This window comes from Cyprinodon tularosa, unplaced genomic scaffold (genome assembly GCF_016077235.1).
Source record: "Cyprinodon tularosa strain WSP-4 unplaced genomic scaffold, ASM1607723v1 ctg1089, whole genome shotgun sequence".
Lineage (NCBI taxonomy): Eukaryota > Metazoa > Chordata > Actinopteri > Cyprinodontiformes > Cyprinodontidae > Cyprinodon > Cyprinodon tularosa.
The window spans coordinates 72,926-92,771 of record NW_024037881.1 but is presented as its reverse complement, the minus strand read 5'-3'; the positions used below and the strand labels follow the sequence as shown (position 1 = coordinate 92,771).

Genomic DNA, 19,846 nt, shown 5'->3' with positions numbered 1-19,846 from the left:
CTTAGAGTCCGTAAGGAGCCAGAGGAAGGAAGCTGTGGTTACTTGCACTCTCATCCAGCGTCGGCTCCCTCTGTTGGCCAGCCGGGGCTCTGCGCTCCGAATCGCCAACTGTTAGACTGCTGACCCTGAGTTTGAAAGGAGGAGAGACAACAGAACATCTAAGCAAAGAGCTGAACCCATTATGAATACATAAATAAATGAGGTGTGGAGAGGAAAGAAAATAAAGCAAAGGGGAATGAGAAGTGACTGAAACAGACCACAGAGTACAGATTAGGAAACCTAATGAATAGAAGAAGAAGAAACAATGCGAAGGAGACGAGATCTGAGAGGAGAGGATGAGCAGAACATCAACAGGAAAACAGCAGATGGGAAAAACTCACCAAGCAGCAAAGGGGCTGAAAGCCAAGCGTGGTTAAAATGAAAAGGAAGAAAACAGAGAAAAGAGATTCAGAACAAACAACCTAAAACAGGGAAACACCTGATCAGACTGTTTTCTTCTTCTACAGAATAAAAGAAAGAAGGGCAGTCAGAACGTTTGATGAATGAAGAGAAAAAAACCTGCTGCTGAGAACAGTTTGGTTTAAGGGTGAAGGTTATTTTTCCTGAACACAGTAAATGTTTTTGGCGACGAGTCAATTTGATGTTTAATGAGTGAGCCGAGGTTGGGGGGGGTAGTTTGTTTTCATTACAGGAGCAAAGCGAGGCAGCAGGAAGCAGCAGCAGAGTCCAACAAACCGTGAGAAACTACTAAAAAAAATTACTCTTCTGCAGAAAAAAAATTTGATTAATCAGTGATGAAAAAAAAAATCCGAAAGAACAGAAGATACTAAAAACTTTAAGGGCAAAACATAGAAATAAACGTACATAAACTTAATGCACCTTTCTGATGTGATTAACCTGAAATAAAGCGCTGCAGTCTGGAATAGATCGTTCCAGAGATCATATTATATTAAAGTATCATTCAGGAGGAGCCACATCACTGATCAAACCAAAGGATCCTGCTAGAAGACTGGCTGCTATTTTAGAATCAGAAGCTGCTTTAACAAAGCGCTACTTTAAACTCTCATCTCTTATGTAACAAGTTAATTACAGCTTTTTGGTTTGCGGCATTTCTCTCTCCAAGACATTTGTTTGGTTTTCAGTAGAACAAGACATATTTCACTATATAGAGAGTGGATTTTTTTTTTATGGTTTTACCGTAACTAATTTAGCTCATTAAACTGGTCTTTATTTCACTACTGAATCTCATGGAAATCTAGAATTTAAACCTTACTTCTATACATTTCAGATTTCTTCATGTGTATGAAGAACAATGACGCCAATAATCCAGTACTTCACAAAACCCTTCACTTTATATTTATGTATTTCAACCTGTTCAGCCTCTGAAGCTATTTCACATCTTTTCTTTGCCCTTTGGCTGCTTGTCCTCCGACTCCATTTATTTTCCACTATCTGATTTGTGACTATTTTCAGGTTTGATCTATTTTCTCCATATAAATGCAGTGAGGCACAAAATGTCATCATCTAGAGCCATCAAATGGTCATCTGAAGGACTATAGATCTCAGCTCATTTTGCTTCAACCAGACTATTTTTCCTCATTCTTCTATTTTTTTTTGCATATATATATATATATATATATATATATATATATATGACAGTATTCTACCTTACTCGGGTAAAATGGCTGGATGGGTAAAGAGTGAAGAAGCAGCACAGGTCTAAGATAGGCCAGTAAACAGATTCCCTTCATAGAAAATATCTTATGCCACAGAAAAACAATCATTTATATGAGAAACATTTTAAAAGATTATTACAGAATTTGGACCCCATTTGACTTTTTGCTTGTTTGCTCAGATTAAAATATCAAATATTCACTTTTTAAACTATTGAACCAAAGGTTCCTAGAAAAGGACAATCAGACATGGTTACCATGGAACAGATAAATATTTATTAGAGAACTCCCAAAGTTTTCAGCTAAAAATGAAAATGAGTCTGTTAAATTTGTAAAGACAAAGCATTGCTGGAAGGGATGTTTTAGACCATGATTCACGTCACTAATAAAGCAGACATTTGCAAATAAAAGGACCCAGATGGGCTCATCATAAAAATGAAGATCCTCTATTGGTTAGAAAGCTCAGTAGTTGACTACAAACTATTTTAGAGCCGATTAAAACCAGCTTCTCCTCCAGCTTTTGTCTTCACATAACAACCTGGAACAACACAAAGATATGAGGCTCAATGCTAGAAGGTCCATCCGTCTCTTTCTCTCATGCAAACTTCTAACACTCTGTAGGCATTAGCATGGTGGACACTGTTAGCATTTGGATAGTGGACATACTGTAAGTATTAGCATAGTGGACAGGCTTTTAGCATTAGCATATTGGACATGTTGTAGCATTAGCATATTGGAGAGGCTGTTAGGATTTGCATATTTGACAGGCTGTTAGCATTCCCATTCTGGACAGGCTGTTAGCATGAGCATTTGGATACATTGATTGAATTAGCATAGTGGACAGGGTTAGATTTAGCATAATGGCAACTGTTAGCATTAGAAAAGGGGACATGCATTTAGCATTTTCATAATCGAGAGGCTTTCAGCATTCACATACTGGACACGCTGTTAGCTTTAACATATTGGACAGGCTATTAGAATTAGCATATTGAACATGCTGTTAGCATTCGCATATTGGACAGACCTTTTAGTATCTGCATAATGGACAGGCTGTTAGCATTAGTATGTTGGACACACAGAATTAGCATATTGGACAAGCTGTTAGCATTTGCATAATGGAAAGGCTGTTAGCATTAGCATTTTGACACACAGTTAGCATTAGCATATTGAACAGGCTCTTAGCATTCAAATATTGGACATGCTGTTAGCATTCAAATATTGGACATGCTGTTAGCATTCAAATATTGGACAGACTGTTAGCATTCAAATATTGGACAGACTGTTAGCATTCAAATATTGGACAGGCTGTTAGCATTCAAATATTGGACAGACTGTTAATATTAGCATATTAGACAGGCTGTTAGCATTAGCATATTGGACAGACTGTTAATATTAGCATATTAGACAGGCTGTTAGCATTAGCATATTGGACACGGTGTTAGCATTCACATATTGGATAGATTGTTAGTATTAGTATATTAGATAGGCTATTAGCATTAGCAAACCTGTAGGGGGAGCTCTACATACAGCCCCTATAGTAGGATCAAAGAAGAATGCTAGCACCCATTAGCTTGCTAGTTCGCAGCAGCAAGAGCTTCTAATGAAAGACGGAGCTTCGTCAGTTCTTTAATTCAGCTCTTGAGCCCAGTCTCTTCATTGGTATGACAGATTTAATGCGGCAAATAAATATCAAAATGTGTGAATTGAGACATTTGTTGCTAAATGAAAATTTGCCGCTTCTTTGATTTCCAACTTTGACATCTGACCCCAGCAGTTAGGAAAAATCCACACCTTAGAATAAGTCGCATTGTTCAAAGCAATGTGGGAAAAAAGTAGACCCTTATAGTCTGGAAAATATGGTAAACAATCCATGAGTTATATTAAAACTTAAAATCAAAACGCTAGAGATAGCCTTATGCCTCTTTTCCTACATTCCTACACTCCACCCCACCAGTTTTCTACAATAGCTGTTTTTTTCTCATTTAGTACTTGATTATTTTAGTCAGCCCTGCTCAGAAGTAGGAATGACCAGAGATTAAATAGTAGGGATGAACAAAGGGCCATTACAATTAATCTACAACAGAAAAAATGACTTTTTGTTGATCTGTAGAGGTGCAGAAAGAAAGAAAAAAACAACACACACAACGTGGTGAAGAAAACCATTGATTAATAAGTTAGCTGGGATGTAATCCTCATGGACTCTGATAATAGAAGAGATCCATCACTGAGGTTTTTATTGGTTCATCCGTCAATTGTAACCTAAAAAGGCCAGATGAGACTGATATGAGCAACACTGCTTCTTTCATTAGAAATAGATGAGAATCAATAACTTTTAAGGCTGAATGTTATGGCCAAAATTTATATCACCCTATATTAATTTCAGTTGATCAAATACAATCATGATATCAATTTAAAAAAATATTACATCCTCAAAAAACAGGCAAGAAAGCTTATCTCTCTGCCTCAGTCCCTGGCCTCCTGCCTCTTTCAGTTAGTTTATCTTCACCTAATTCATTTTTTCATTATTTTTATCCATCCAAAACAAACACAGCTCAGTCTGAAAGTCTAGGTTCACAAAGTTAGCAAAATAACTCATAACTGCTCTTGAAATACAAAAAATTCCTCCCTTTCTCTCATTTTTAACTTCACATATCGCTGTTATTCAATAAGAAAAACTAATTCTGTGTAAAAATCACATCCAGGGTTCTTCAGGGCTCCATTCTGGGGCTCCTCCGATTCAACATCAACATGCTCTTAGCTCAAATTATATCAAACGAAAAGATCAGTTACCATAACTATGCAGACGACACACAGCTTTACATCACAATGTCACCAGGTGACTATGAACCCATCAGAACGTTGGTTAAAGTAGATCAATGTGTTGATGCACCATCATTTTCTACAACTGAATAAAACAAACTGAGGTAATAATCTTCAGACCAACGGAGCTAGCTCACAGCTTCAGCTACTACAGCTAGAAACCACTGATTATGGTTGAAATCTTGGTGTAATGATGGAGTCAGACCTGATCCTTCAGATGCTCATAAAGGCAGTTACTAAGTCAGCCTTTTATCACCTGAAGAACATTTCCAGAATTAAAGGAGTAATTTTCAAACAGGATCTAGAAAAAATTATTTATGCAATTATCTTTAGCAGAGTTTACTGCAGTAGTGTCTTTAATGGTTTGCCTACAAAGTCCATCAGACAGCTGCAACAGATCAGAAACGCTGCGGTCGTGTTCTCACTAGAACTAAGATAGTAGAGAACGTCAGCCTGGTTCTGAAGTCCTTCAATGTCCAACTATATAAAGACCGTCCTGGGTCCAGCACACCTGAATCAAACAGCTGAAATACATCCTCAGTATGCAGCTTCTCCATAGGCCTGGTAATTATCTAATTATAGGGTTCAGGTGTGCTGGAGATGTTTCTTTTTCCAGATCCATATGAAGCTCTTAAAGGAATAGTACACCCAAAACATGATTAGCCTTCATTTTCTACTCACCCCCATGCTGAACATCACTTTGGAGTACTTTTTTGATATCTCAAATGCATCTGGAGATCTGGGAGGCTTCTTGCTGTCTGCTGACATTCAAATAATGGAGGTCTATGGCGCCCGAGGCAGAAAGGTCCATAAAAGTCCACAAAAAACGTTTCAATATTCCTCCATACTGCTCGTCCAATGTATTCCAAGTGTCCTGAGTGGGTAGCGTCCATAACTTACTCGAAACGAAGTCATTTAGAATGTTTTTAGAGCATAAACAGTAGTGTATAGGATTTCCTAAAAGCGCGTTCACGAGTCTACGGAAACCGCGGCAGACCAAACCAGATGAAAGTGCGCATTCAGCTCGGCAAAGAACTCATGCTCTTCCTCAACACTGAAGTCCTCAGACATTTTTCTTTCGTTGTTTCTTTCTTTGCACAGACAGCACAGTTCTTCTTCTACGCTTGCATTATCGGCAGAGCAGACGCTGAATGCGCACTTTCATCTGGTTTGGTCTGCCGGCTTCCGTAGCGTCGTGAACGCGCTTTCAGGAAATCCTATACACTACTGTTTATGCTCTAAAAACATTCTAAATGACTTTGTTTCGAGTAAATTGTGGATGCTACCCACTCAGGACACTTGGAATACATTGGATGAGCAGTATGGAGGAATATTGACACGTTTTTTGTGGACTTTTATGGACCTTTCTGCCTCGGGCGCTGGGCACCTCCATTATTTGAATGTCAGCAGACAGCAAGAAGCCTCCCAGATCTCCAGATGCATTTGAGATATCAAAAAAGTACTCCAGAGTGTTGTTCAGCATGGGGGTGAGTAGAAAATGAAGGCTAATCATGTTTTGGGTGTACTATTCCTTTAAGGACCGGCACTGGAAAGCTTGGTGAAATCTAAGAAAACAATTACACTAGAGTATATTGTGACTCGTTGCATTTCATTAATCATCAAACTGAGCTAATTTTAACTGCTAAAATAAATGCAAAAAATTATGTTTTTCAATGTTTTTGCGCTTTGGTAAGGTAATTTTTCAGTTGCATTGAAACTCTTAATGGCTTGTTATACTCCCGTAGCAGTGTGTCGCAGTGAGCTTGTCGCAGACGACCTGGTTTCTGAGCATAAACCAGCCTTCAGGCTACGTTCACACTGCAGTCCTTAATTCTCAAATCCGATTTTTGTGAGATCCGATTCATTGCGCGGTTGCAATCACATATGTGAACAAATCCACATATAATTGGCTGCATTCACGCAACTTAAGTGTCCCACATATGCAGTAGAGGACGCAATGACATCACAAGCAAGCATGCTCTGTGTTTACGGAAGTAAACTTGGATGGTAGTGCTGGAGAACATCTGGCAATCTTTCAGTTCTTTCCCAATCCCAGCCAGTGCATTAATAACACAATCTTTTCAAGAACGTAGCAAATAAAGACTGATATCTGCATTATCGTCCATCATACTGCCTTGTAAAAAGACGAAGACCAGATGCAGATGGAGGATGATGCCGCCCACTAGAGCTGTGGCTGAAATACAGATAGATCTCACATGTTTACATCCGAGTTACTGTGTGAACAAATGTATTCACATGAAATTTAAACCATATTTTCTTATTTAATGCAGGGGTCTTCAACGTTTTCCAGGCCAAGGACCCCCAAACTGATGGCGAGATGGAGCTGGGACCCCCTAATTATATCTATGGTATGGAATTCTGTTATATCAAACTGGTCCTATAGTCCTCTATTACAGATGGGAGTCATGTAATGTAACTAAAGTAATTTCTCCCTGGGATTATTAAAGTATTTCTGATTCTGATTCCCATTGATGGGACAGGTGTTGTGAATAAAACGGTGCCCAGCTTGAAAGAGCTCCTGTGTGTTGCTGAATGTGTTGATTGATGACTGAAAGACATCTGCCTCCATTTATCTGTTTACTACAGTGTGTTGAATTCATGTTGATGTGTTTTTAAAGACATTTAGCTAGTGGAAAAAATTGCAAGGGGCAATATAAAAAAAAGTCAAATCGGCAAAGAATTTTGCGACCCCCATGCAGTACCTCTGTGGAACACCTCTTTAAGATCTCAGATTTAAAAGAAAATCTTCACGTTTTAATTTTTGTTCAATTAGAATATCAACATTGTTTTGTGCACATTTGTATACAACTACCATCATTCAAACATGATCGCACTTAAACTAAAAAAAGTGGATAATTATTTATGTTAGAGATTATCTTTAACAGAAATCCAAAGATATGTCAAACTAAAATCCTTAAAAGATCGATATCCTGCAACTTTTAGCAATCTCTCTGTTCCAACACACCTGGATAAAATGGGTGAATTACCTCCTTAATTGAAGTCAAGTTCTCCAGAGTCCTCAAAATTACCCATTTACCTCACTGCTGTTTGCCAGCCGCCAATTAAATCAAGGAGAAGAAGAAAGGACCAAATTATTTGATCCAGGTGAGTTAAAGCAGAAATGACTCTAAAAGGCGCTTTGCGGACTGGATCTGACCCACTAGAAGGGAGGTCTTCAACAGGGGGTCCACGGAGGTACTGTATGGGGTCGCGAAAGTATTGGTTGATTACTTTTTTTATATATTCCCCCTGCAATTATTATTTTTTTTATTGAAATGTCTTTAAATGCACAACATTCATTAACATGAATTCAACACACTGTAGTAAACAGATAAATGGAGGTCGATGTCTTTTAGTCATCAATGCACACATTTAGCAACACTCAGGAGCTCTTTCAATCTGGACACCGTTTCATTCACAACACCTGTCCCATCAACCAGGAATCAGAAATACTTTAATAATCCCAGGGAGAAATTACTTTAGTAACATTACATGATTCCCATCTGTAATAGAGTGACTATAGGACCAGTTTGATATTACACCATTTCATACAATATTTATAATTAGGGGGTGCCATCTCGCCATCAGTTTGGGGGTCCTTGGCCTGGAAAACGTTGAAGACCCCTATTATAAATGGGTTATTTTTTCTTTAAGGGAGAACATGTGGTATAACCTGAGGGCATCACTATCCTCCACACACCTGACGTGAACAGTCTGTAGTTCTACCTGAACAGGTAAGTGATTTTTACTTGCTGTCACGTGACACATAGTAGTAGGAAGCATTGGAATAAATCATTAGAATAACGAGGGAGAAGGAAGGAAATAAATATGGCGGTGATCAGAAACACAGCAGGTGGTGGGAAGGATAAACTCCAAGGCAGAGTTCCAGGATGCAGGATAGAGAAAGGTGAATAAAAGTGATAGTGAACCATGAAGCCAACACTGTGCTCTGTGCTTCCAGGAGCCAGTTTCACCATCCCTACAGTTAACCTGTCTGACCTGTTCTGAGCCAAAGCGGACGTCAGTTTTTATTATTATTTTACAGGAAGGCCCTGAAGTCAGCCTGACATCAGGACCTTCCAGACTCTGAGGATCTGAGGCTCATACCTGTCCAGGGTGGATGTGGGCTGGCGGAGGCTCATGGCTGCTCTCCTGTGCTTCCTGTTGTGGATCAGTCACTGAGCCTCTCTTATCATCACCATCTCTTTCCCTCTCAGTTAGCAGTCCGCACAATGGGGCTCTCTGTTGGGCTCTGATCAGTCCTTGAAGCGGCTTGGATGCTGCTTCAGATCAAACAGACAGTCCCTCATGTTCCCAAACACTGCAGGAAGTCAGCAGGGCTTTAAAAATAAAGTGCTTATGGAAAAAAGTCTGAGTTTTTACCCGATGGCGAGAAAAAAAAAAAAGATTTAAAGCAGAAAATGTGAGTGGCTTAACGCTGTGGGTGATAAATGATGGATGAATGGCTGATATGTCTGACAGGACTGCAGAGCAACAACATCCAGGACTTTTAAGCTCATTACTGAACTCTCTGAGCTTAACTTTAACACCTAGCGCTGATGTTCCGGATAAAAACAAAGGATTAACTGGAATATTTAGTGGTAAAATCCAACCAGCCACTCTCTATCCCCCCCAAACACACACAGCCAGGCTTGTTTACATGTGGAGCCTCCAGCAGGTGATTCCCAGTCGAATAAATCCTCTTCATTTATTTTGTTTTCAATTTTATTGCAGGTCTACGAACATATAAGCCTGTTGCTATCCTAAAAAGCAAGAATTAGCGACGAGCTGCTGGACACCGCCAACATTAGCTGAGAAAAACAAACACTACCAGTAGGCCGCTTTCAGACAGCGGCATGGCGTTAGAACGCACGCCGACCTGAAGCGCTGCGTCCCCGGCTTGCAGCTGCACGAGCGAGCCGAGAAGCTAGCTAGCTACTAGCTAGCTAACCGGGTAGGTCTGCGAATCGAAAGCGCCGCATAGCTTCGGCTGTATTTGGATAGACGGGTGATGCAGGCGGTGGACTTCTCCTGGCTGTGTGTTAATCCAGACAGATAGATCCAGAAGTTTAGGTTTGTTGCAAATTCAGTCGCAGAGATGCATGTTAGCGAGGAGAGCTGGACGGTATTCCTATGGAGATCCAAATCACAAGCAGGTCCCGGTTCCCAAAAACATATGCAATCTGGGTTTGCTCTCCTGTCAGGATAATACAGCATAAAAATCAAATGTAGTTGTGTTATCCGTCGCTTTCGCTTTAGTCCCGGTCGTTAAAATAATGATATCTGCTGTCCTGTTATCTTGCTGTCCTGACTGTTGATCGACCAACGGCGAATCATCACAGATCACTAGTGCGAAAACAGGGGAAACAGCGACACCGTGTGGCGAAAACTGGAAGTGATGGTAGACCGCTGTGGAGTTCACTCTCTGGGAGCAGCAGCAGATTGAAGTTCAGTGCAGTTTAATGGTCTGTTCAGTTTTAAAATTCTACCAGAAAGAATCTTTGTTAATCTCACAATAATTATTTTTTTTCCTCTCATCATATATTTACATTTTTACAAGGAGTGAAGAGCAAGACTTTTCCCAATGCTGTCTCCTCTCAAGTGAAATACAGTTTCAATCAGGTACTTCAAGCCATAATACCGGTAATAAAAAAATAAATATATGTCACTCTGTGCATGCGTTGATTCTCTCCGGGTACTCCTGCTTCCTCCCACAGTCCAATAACATGACTGTTAGGTTAATTGGCTTCTCTAAATTCTCCTTAGGTGTGTGTGAATGGTTGTTTGTCTTGTTCGTCTCTGTGTTGCCCTGCGATGGACTGGTGACCTGTCCAGGGTGCCCCCCCGCCTCTCGCCCATTGACAGCTTGAGATAGACACCAGCACCCCTGGCAACCCTAGCTGGGATAAAGCGTGACAGAAAATGTATGGATGGATATAACCACATGCTGAGCTTTGATTGGCATGCAACCTATGACTGGTAGTTAAATTTGATTGGAAAGGTGTAAAATCTGATTTCTGAACACACCATAAAGTAATAAAAACTGGCTGCTGTGTTTTTATGGAGTTTCAGTTTTGAATCATCTCTAGTCCCTTTAAGAAATGCATGGAGGCGGGACCAAGGCACATCTTGTTACTGTCTCTGTGGTTTGTGAAAGCTTCCATGATTTAGGTGGGGTAGAAGTCAGAGAGCCTTTGTTAGATCTCTGACTTGCCAAGCGAGGCAGTTCCAGCCACCCATCGGCTGACTCACATGGCCAGCTCTGCAGGTTGAGAGGGTGATGATGGTGTAGTGATGACATGTTTTGTGTGACCTGCAGACCAGATGAAGTTACTATGAGGAAAAAGTAGGGAGAGCATAGTGTTAGAGATTGAACTAACAAATTCTGCAGAGTGGGAGAATAGAGATAGAATGATGAAAAAGGGGTCCCTATGTCCTCCAGCAGTCTAAGCCTATAGCAGCAATTACTTTCCTTGTAATTCCTGAACCTGTTGGACCGATTTAAATTGTGATGTTAACTCCTTGTTGCAGTAGGAGTGGATAATGTAGCTCTCCACATTTTAAGTATTCAAACCCAGAAGAAAGATGGCAAAAAAAATTAAGGATTTATCTTTGAAGGGGTAATACACTAATCAGATGGGATGATCATTCTAGGTTCTCTTTGCTTTACATGGCAGACTTATTGTATATTGGAGGCATTTCAATTCTTAACCTAAGGAGATGTTCTTGTATTATCAGCTGGTATCTTTAAGCTCAGAATAACATGTATAGAACAATCTTTGGTTTTAAAACTTTACATTTTTACTGTAAATAATGGTCCCTGACATTGTTTTATTGTTTTAATACCATCTGCTAAGGGAATTTCTGTACGAAGTGGCTGTGTTGGGGAGGAAACATTTAACAACAATGTTTACATCAGATTACGTAATTAAAGAACATAAAGAAATCACAATAACCAGCAGGTTCTTTGGTCATTTTTGATTTAATTATTTTAAACTTTTCATAATGTGTAATAGATCTAAAATATGTTTAATACATGTGGAATTTCAATTTTTTATGGAAAAGTTTTATCAAATTCAAAAGAAAAAACATGAAAAGATAATTAATGTAAAAAGGAAGTAGGTAGTTGGCACCATAACAAGAAGGTAATCCCACTTCTTCTCAGAGTCTTTCAACTAGTTTTCTCTTCCAAAGTTAAGCAGTACAATAATCCTAACCAGTATAGCGCCTCATCGTCCTCGTTGTTTTGTGCACATATTCTCATCTCTTATCAATTATACTTTTGCAGAAGAGGTGGAGGACAGTTTTAACAGGGGGTGCAAAATGGCCACCCAAGTTTCATCCAATCAGAAAGAAACGAGGAAAGGAATGATGACATACTGCATGTGAAACTGCTCCACTCATCCAGAGGAGAAAAAAAAGTTTCTAGAGCTGCTCCAGGATTATATTAAAAACATGTTAAGAGAGGATATCAGAGAGGGCTGCACAGAGGTGCTGTTTGCAGCACTGTTGCCTTGCAGCATGAAGGTTCCAGATTCAGTTCCTGGCCTGGGGGTTCTCTCTGGGTACTCCGCCTTCATCCCACATAAACATGACTGTTAGGGTGATTGGCGTCTCTAAAGTGTCCTTAGGTGTGAGTGTCTGTGTTGGTGGTTGTATCCCTGTGACAGTTAGGCGACCTGTCCAGGGTACTCTGACCTTAGACTACTGGAGAAAGGCACCGGCCCCACTGCAACCCTGATGGAATAAGCAGGAGAAGATGGATGCATAACAGTTTGCTCTGCATTAGCTTGTTCATTTTTATACTTTGTTTTTGTGGTTCAGCTCCAACCTGTGCTGTTTAGATGAGTAATAGGTTTTAATATGGTTAGCTCTTTGAAGGTCACCTACTTTATAGCACATGTGGTTTAATCAGAGCTGTCAGAAAAGGGGACAGTTGTAACAGGTGTTTGAGTTGTTCTCATTATTATGAAACAGACCAAATAACAGGATTTCTACCATTGGTCCTGTAGGTGCTTTAAAAAAAATCAATTTCATCTGATCAGGTTAGAGCAGGATGCGTGTTTCTGCATGCAGCGTTGTTTCTATGCTGTTGCCTTTTTACATCTGTGGGTTTATGTGCTAAGGACGATACAGAAACTAGTCCAATCTGGCTCTACTGGCACATTTAGAGCTACATTTATGATATAGTTTTAATTTCTAGTGTTGATGTTTTCCAAAATAACTTTCGGAAGCCAAATTTTCTCAAATGTATATATTGAGAGTTTCTCGTTCTTTTCCAAATGTTTTCTGAGTAGCAGGAAAACTGGTTTCCCCTTCCTGACAAACAAACACTGAAAATCATCAGTATTTTTCCAGAAAGCAATGAAATACCAGAACATTTAACCTGCTTTTGGCAGTCAGGCAGTATAGGTGCAATGGTTCTATGAAGGTAAGCCTGAGAGAAGATGGAAGCCTGCGTTATACTGATGATCTATTGCAGCCTCAGGTCATAAGGGGAAATGTTGGGCGTCTAATAAACTACAATGATGAGAGCTAAAGAAAATTAAAAAGAGGGAATTGTATGAATAAGAACGGAATCAACAGCGTCTACCATTTAGATCAGGAGTGTCAAACTGGTTCCAGAAAGAGACGTGTGGCTGCAGGATTTCTTTCCAAAAAAACAAAAGCACATCAGACTTTATTCATCTCATCAAGTCATCATGTTCAGATTGGACTGACTTAATGAGATTACTGGAGTCTGGTTTGCTATTGCTTGGTTGGAAAGAAAACCTGCAGCCACACGGACCTTTCTGGAACCAGTTTGACATCCCTGATTTAGATGAAATAATGTGAAATAAACTGTTCACCTAAAGGTTTAAATAACCAATATAAAACCAGAAAATGTTCCTGATGTTCATATTGGGTATGCATTACTGTGTTACTTAATATGAAAAAAGATGATCAACCAGTGACTAATCTTGGCTCTTCAAAATAAAACACCTTGTAGTTTTGTGGGAGTCTTAGATCATCGTCGTACAGTCAGTTTCAGTTTTCTGTTTTTAATATCACAATTTAGGCAAAGAAATAAAGAAAACATGACCTCTTTGTCCTCAATGGTTATTACAGTCCTGAATACAAACATCTGTTTTACAGACACACCTTGTACTGACTTTAACTCATCTTCAGTCGTTTCTATAACCTAAAGCTAAATAATCCTTCTTCTTAGTTCTGAAACGATCCTCAAAAATGTCATCACTTTACTAGTAGAATATAAAAACATGTTGTAACTAAACTGTAAAGAAAGTACACACACACACATTCTGTGATCTTCTATACTTATGATGACCCTGCACTGACTTCTATTTATTTCTAACCTGAATCTAAACTTCTGGGCCCCATCAGAACCACTGGGTCCTCACAATGCAGTATGTATGGAAAGCCCTCACTCTTAACCATGTATTTTTATGTTCATTAAACAAAAAAGAAACACATATTGTGGATCTAGTAAAAAAAAAAAAAAAAAAAAAAAAAAACTAAATCATTTTAAAAAGTGCAGCATGAATTAAATCTGCTCACTTGGTTTTGAAAGGGGGGTCACATTATAGGAACACCTTTAATAACGCAGCGGTCTGTCTGCACCCAGTTCAACCATATTTCCATGTTTCATTTGTCTCATTCTTCTTCTCTTTCTGATTCTCTTTGCTCCAGGTGACATCTGGATATTCTAAATTCGCCATCTAATCTAAATTGTCTTGGTAAAAGCTATTTCCTGTTGACCTGTATTCTCATCCATCAAAGCTTTCATCAGACGACCCATCCTGTTAATCAATATCCATCTGTCCTTTCTTTCAGTACAAAAAGACAACAACAACAAACCCTCTGTAACTTTATTTTCATTGCCAAAGAAATGTTTTGAATCTGTACATTGGCATTAAATCAGAACACAGATTTCGTCATCAGGATCATTTAAAATTAATTAATATTTAAGATATTTATTAATTAAACAAGGGGAAATTTGGTCCCAGTAGTGCTAATATTACAGTTAAAACAACTCTGATGAGAGATTAATGTGTCCTATAATAAGGTAGACGTTTTGCATTGAGCCCAAACTAAATGCAAAACATTAGCTTAGGATATTAATTATGTAACACGTCTAAATTTAGTATGGGACATTGCAAGCTAACAAAAGAAGCCAAACTTCCCCCATTCCAAAGGGGTGGACCCCTTCGTCCGTTGCAATTAGTATGTTTTCAAAACAAAAACAAGGCGTTGTTCGGCTACTGTATAAAACCTCGAACTCAACGCTATTCATGACATTTTGTCATGGTCCTGGTCTGATTGTTCCTGTTTTCCATTTGTTGTCCTCTGCTGCCCTCTTGTGTCCTCCCTTCCTCTGTTTCTCCGTCCTGCCAAGCACCTGCTTCCAATTTCCTCGTCAGCTCTCTCTCTGTCTCTGTCCCCTTTAAAAGCCCTCTCTGTTCAGTTCCTGTTTGCTGGATCCTCGTCAAACATCCTGTTTAACTTCTGTCTGTGTACCTCCTCTCTCCCTGGCTCCTAGTTTGGATTTACCACTGATGTCTCCTTGGTTCAGGTTCGTTTGCTGTTTTCTTTTGGACTCTGATTCCTGCTCCTGGATCTGAGAACTTTAATAAAACCATTTTAATTCACCTCTGCCTACTGGTCTCTGCGTTTGGGTCCTCCATACAAACACCGATTCATGACAGAAGGATCCAGCCATAACATGGACCCAGCAGAGAACCAGGCATGTGAACTCCTCAGCCCTCCCCATATTCAGGAATCTGACCTTTGGAGCTTTTTTTATGGGGAGAGAGAAGATTTTTTTTTGTTCCTGCCACTGCCATCAGCTCCAAGAGCCCCTCGGCGGGGGCTACAAGCCTCCAAGGCCCCTCTGCGAGCGCTTCACGCCTCCAAGGCCCCTAAGCGAGCGCTCCAGGCCTCCAAGGCACCTCAGCGGGCGCCCCAAGCCTTCAAGGCCCCCTCCATGGTGGTTCCTGAGCCGCAGTGGGCGGCCCCTTCGGAGGCTGTTCCTGAGCCGCAGTGGGCGGCCCCTTCGGAGGCTGTTCCTGAGCCGCAGTGGGCGGCCCCTTCGGAGGCTGTTCCTGAGCCGCAGTGGGCGGCCCCGTCCGAGCCTGATCCTGTTCCTGAGCCGCAGTGGGCGGCCCCGTCCGAGCCTGATCCTGTTCCTGAGCCGCAGTGGGCGGCCCCGTCCGAGCCTGATCCTGTTCCAGAGCCGCAGTGGGCGGCCCCGTCCGAGCCTGATCCTGTTCCAGAGCCGCAGTGGGCGGCCCCGTCCGAGCCTGATCCTGTTCCAGAGCCGCAGTGGGCGGCCCCTTCCGAGCCTGTTCCAGAGCCGCAGTGGGCGGCCCCTTCCGAGCCTGTTCCAGAGCCGCAGTGGGCGGCCCCTTCCGAGCCTGTTCCAGAGCCGCAGTGGGCGGCCCCTTCCGAGCCTGTTCCAGAGCCGCAGTGGGCGGCCCCTTCCGAGCCTGTTCCAGAGCCGCAGTCGACGGCTCCTTCCGAGCCTGTTCCAGAGCCGCAGTCGACGGCTCCCTCTGAGCCTGTTGCAGAGCAACAGAAGCGGAGGCGGCGTCCTCCTCGGCACATCCTGCTGAAGCGGAGGCGGCGTCCTCCTCGGCGCATCCTGCTGAAGCGGAGGCGGCGTCCTCCTCGGCGCATCCTGCTGAAGCGGAGGCGGCGTCCTCCTCGGCGCATCCTGCTGAAGCGGAGGCGGCGTCCTCCTCGGCGGCGCATCCTGCTGAAGCGGAGGCGGCGTCGTCCTCGGCGCATCCTGCTGAATTGGAGACGCCGGCCTCCAGAGCGTCTCTCTCAGCTCCGGCCCCACGGCCGGCCTCCAGAGCGTCTCTCTCAGCTCCGGCCCCACGGCCGGCCTCCAGAGCGTCTCTCTAAGCTCCGGCCCCACGGCCGGCCTCCAGAGCGTCTCTCTCAGCTCCGGCCCCACGGCCGGCCTCCAGAGACTTTTTGTTGCCCTCGCCCACCCTGGGTGGGTTGTTTTGATTTTTGGACTCTGTTCTGTTTTTGTGCCTGGTTCCCCCTCCGCCCACCCTGGATGGGTTGTTTTTAGTTTCTGGACATTTTAGGGCGTCTGGGATCCGCCCTTAAGTGGGGGGTACTGTCATGGTCCTGGTCTGATTGTTCCTGTTTTCCATTTGTTGTCCTCTGCTGACCTCTTGTGTCCTCCCTTCCTCTGTTTCTCTGTCCTGCCAAGCACCTGCTGCCAATTTCCTCGTCAGCTCTCTCTCTGTCCCCTTTAAAAGCCCTCTCTGTTCAGTTCCTGTTTGCTGGATCCTCGTCAAACATCCTGTTTAACTTCTGTCTGTGTACCTCCTCTCTCCCTGGCTCCTAGTTTGGATTTACCACTGATGTCTCCTTGGTTCAGGTTCGTTTGCTGTTTTCTTTTGGACTCTGATTCCTGCTCCTGGATCTGAGAACTTTAATAAAACCATTTTAATTCACCTCTGCCTACTGGTCTCTGCGTTTGGGTCCTCCATACAAACACCGATTCATGACACATTTTGAATTGAAAAAGTTTCTAGGATGAGAAACGTCTTTAAACTTGGAAACTAAGTCCAGTGGATTGTTTTTAATTTTCTTTTTTTTGGAATGACTATGACCTGGATGACTGAGAATCTTCATCAGCTTAGGATATTAAATTCTGACCAAGACAAATGTAATTTATTTGTAGACTGAGAAGTGAAACACTGAGTAATTAATTAGGAAGTGATGTATAGTTACCAGAGCAACAAAGAATGTTTAGTCAGGAACTTATTAAGAACCAATTGGTGGTTTCAATTTCCTTAAGGGTACATACAAACATTAGTTAATGGCCAGGTAGTGATTAGGTTCCTTATCAAGTATTTAATATAATGCTTGACTCCATAAAGACCAGAAATTAATAGACAGGCAATATTTTTTTACGAAGTAAGAGGCAGGCATAGGTAAATTAGGAGACAAAAGGGAGAACCAATAAACCAGGTTATTGACAGGAAACAGGTTTTCTGGAAGCTGTGCCCTCACAGGTGTAGGGTTTATTCATGGTGCCTTTTGCTGCTTTTGAGGTAACAGTCATCCCCTAAAAAGTATGGGTTCACCACTCTTTAGGTCCTCAATAGTCCCTCCTTGGTTTCCGTGGTGACAACCCATTAGTTCCTCTTTGTTTCCTTGGTAACTACACATCAGTTCCTGAGTTCCTCTTTGTTTTTGTGGTAACTTTTCACAAGGTCACATAGTTCAAAGTTCATCCGTAAAAACAGCTATTCTGGATGTTTTAGTTTCCTCTTCCACACCATTGGTCAACTGGCAGCTTTTTAGCAGGAATCTGCAGATCTTTGACATGTTGAGGATGTAGCTAGCAGCTTTACCTCAAATGAGAAGAATTAAAACATGTGAGATAGCAGCGGTGGAGGACTGAATTTGTACCCCAGTGTTTTAGAGATCTGCATGACATTCTGAAAATGTAGATGTTATTTGTATATTTGAATTAGACAGAGTTGTTGCCATGTGGCCAAGAAAGCAGAGCTGTGGTTTTTTATAGTAACAGATTCAACCTTAAACCTGGATTCCACTGTTAAAGTGTGAGTGGAATAATAACTCTCCCATTTTAAAAATATAAATTCATAATCAAATTAGCTTTCCTTTTTTTTTGTGGCATCTTCGAAAGTAAGAAATTTAGTACTTTAACTTGAGTTGATTTTTGACTGAACAACTTTTACTTAAAATTGACTAAGATCTGAGTAAAAGTAATACTTTTACTCAAACACTATAGTTGAGTACTTTGTCTACCACTGTTGACAAAGTATTTTATTTCCTTGATAACTACTTAATCATTCTTTATTTGTTCCTCTTTGTGTCTATGGTAACTACACATTAGTTCCTGATGAGTTCATCTTTGTTTCCTTGGTAACTATACATTGCTTCCTGTTTAGTTGTTTCCTTGGTAACTAACTAATCATTCCTGATCATTTCCTCTTTGTTTCCTTGGTAACTACCCATTAGTTCCAGCAGGGGTGGATTTAGGAAATGTGGGGCCCTAGGCATAGACAGGCAGGGGACCGTCTGAATTGAGAAGACATCACATAAAACAGACCCATTATACAGACACAGACATTTTAATAGAATAGGTGTACATTATTTTTTCTATGTTTTGACCCTCTCTTCCTGTCCCTTTTTTTGTTGTTTTCCTCTTTATATTTCGAACTCAGCTTAAAAGAAAAGATAGAGTAGAGCAGGAGTCGGGGTTACCAATCTGCTTGCTCTGGAGAGCAGAGTTTGGTGCCAAAGTGTCCAGTAGCAGAAAACAGTCACTAGATTTGGCGCTAGGCGCTTTTTAAAAGTGCTAGAAAAGAAATAAAGCAACAAAAGGTCTGCTTTGTGTGTGTGTATGTTTACATATATTTTTACATATATGTAAAAATACATATATGTTTTATGTTTTTTAAAAACATATGTTTTTTTTTTTTTTGTGGCACTAGTGACTCGTTTTCCTGACAGTAGGCTGACAGGAAAGTGGCTATGAGAGAGGGGGGAGTCATGCAGCAAAGGACCACAGGCCGGAATCAAACCCAGGTCGGCCGCGTCGAGGACTACACCAGACGAAAGTGCGCATTCAGCTCGGGAAAGAACTCATGCTCTTCCTCAACACTGAAGTCCTCAGACATTTTTCTTTCGTTGTTTCTTTCTTTGCACAGGTAAACAGCACATTTCTTCTTCTACGCTTGCATTATCGGCAGAGCAGTACTGAATGCGCACTTTCGTCTGGTTTGGTCTGCCGCGGTTTCCGTAGACTCGTGAACGCGCTTTTAGGAAATCCTATACACTACTGTTTATGCTCTAAAAACATTCTAAATGACTTCGTTTCGAGTAGATTATGGACTCTACCCACTCAGGACACTTGGAATACATTGGACGAGCAGTATGGAGGAATATTGATACGTTTTTTGTGGACTTTTATGGACCTTTCTGTCTCGGGCACCATAGACCTCCATTATTTGAATGTCAGCAGACAGCAAGAAGCCTCCCAGATCTCCAGATGCATTTGAGATATCAAAAAAGTACTCCAGAGTGTTGTTCAGCATGGGGGTGAGTAGAAAATGAAGGCTAATCATGTTTTGGGTGTACTATTCCTTTAAGCAAATGTAAGCTTTGCTTTTATGTTCAAAGGATAAAAATCCAGATCCAGTTATTCACGCATCAATCCAGAGAGAGCAACATCTTAAAGGAACATCCAAGCTATAGACTATTGTGTCTATGCCTCTGGACTTCTTTTTTTTTTCTTAACTGAGGTATTAAAGAGGGGAAGTGACTTAACCAGCGAA

At 41.4% G+C, this 19,846-nt stretch overlaps 1 protein-coding gene across 7 annotated transcripts in view; it reads right to left on the bottom strand.

Moving 5' to 3' along the window:
- arhgef11 (Rho guanine nucleotide exchange factor (GEF) 11) overlaps positions 1 to 9,870 on the bottom strand; it is a 43,886-nt gene extending 34,016 nt beyond the window's left edge. For 5 of the 7 annotated variants that reach the window (XM_038292625.1, XM_038292635.1, XM_038292664.1 and 2 more), the window contains exons 1-3: positions 8,622 to 9,870; positions 381 to 395; positions 43 to 125 (exon numbers count right to left, since the gene is read on the bottom strand). In XM_038292625.1, coding sequence (XP_038148553.1) covers positions 43 to 125; positions 381 to 395; positions 8,622 to 8,656 — 133 coding nt within the window. In that variant the 5' untranslated portion in view covers positions 8,657 to 9,870. The remainder of the gene's footprint in view (positions 1 to 42; positions 126 to 380; positions 396 to 8,621) is intronic. The other 2 variants (XM_038292643.1, XM_038292674.1) reach the window with 1 other exon arrangement.
- Between the last annotated feature and the right edge of the window lie 9,976 nt (positions 9,871 to 19,846).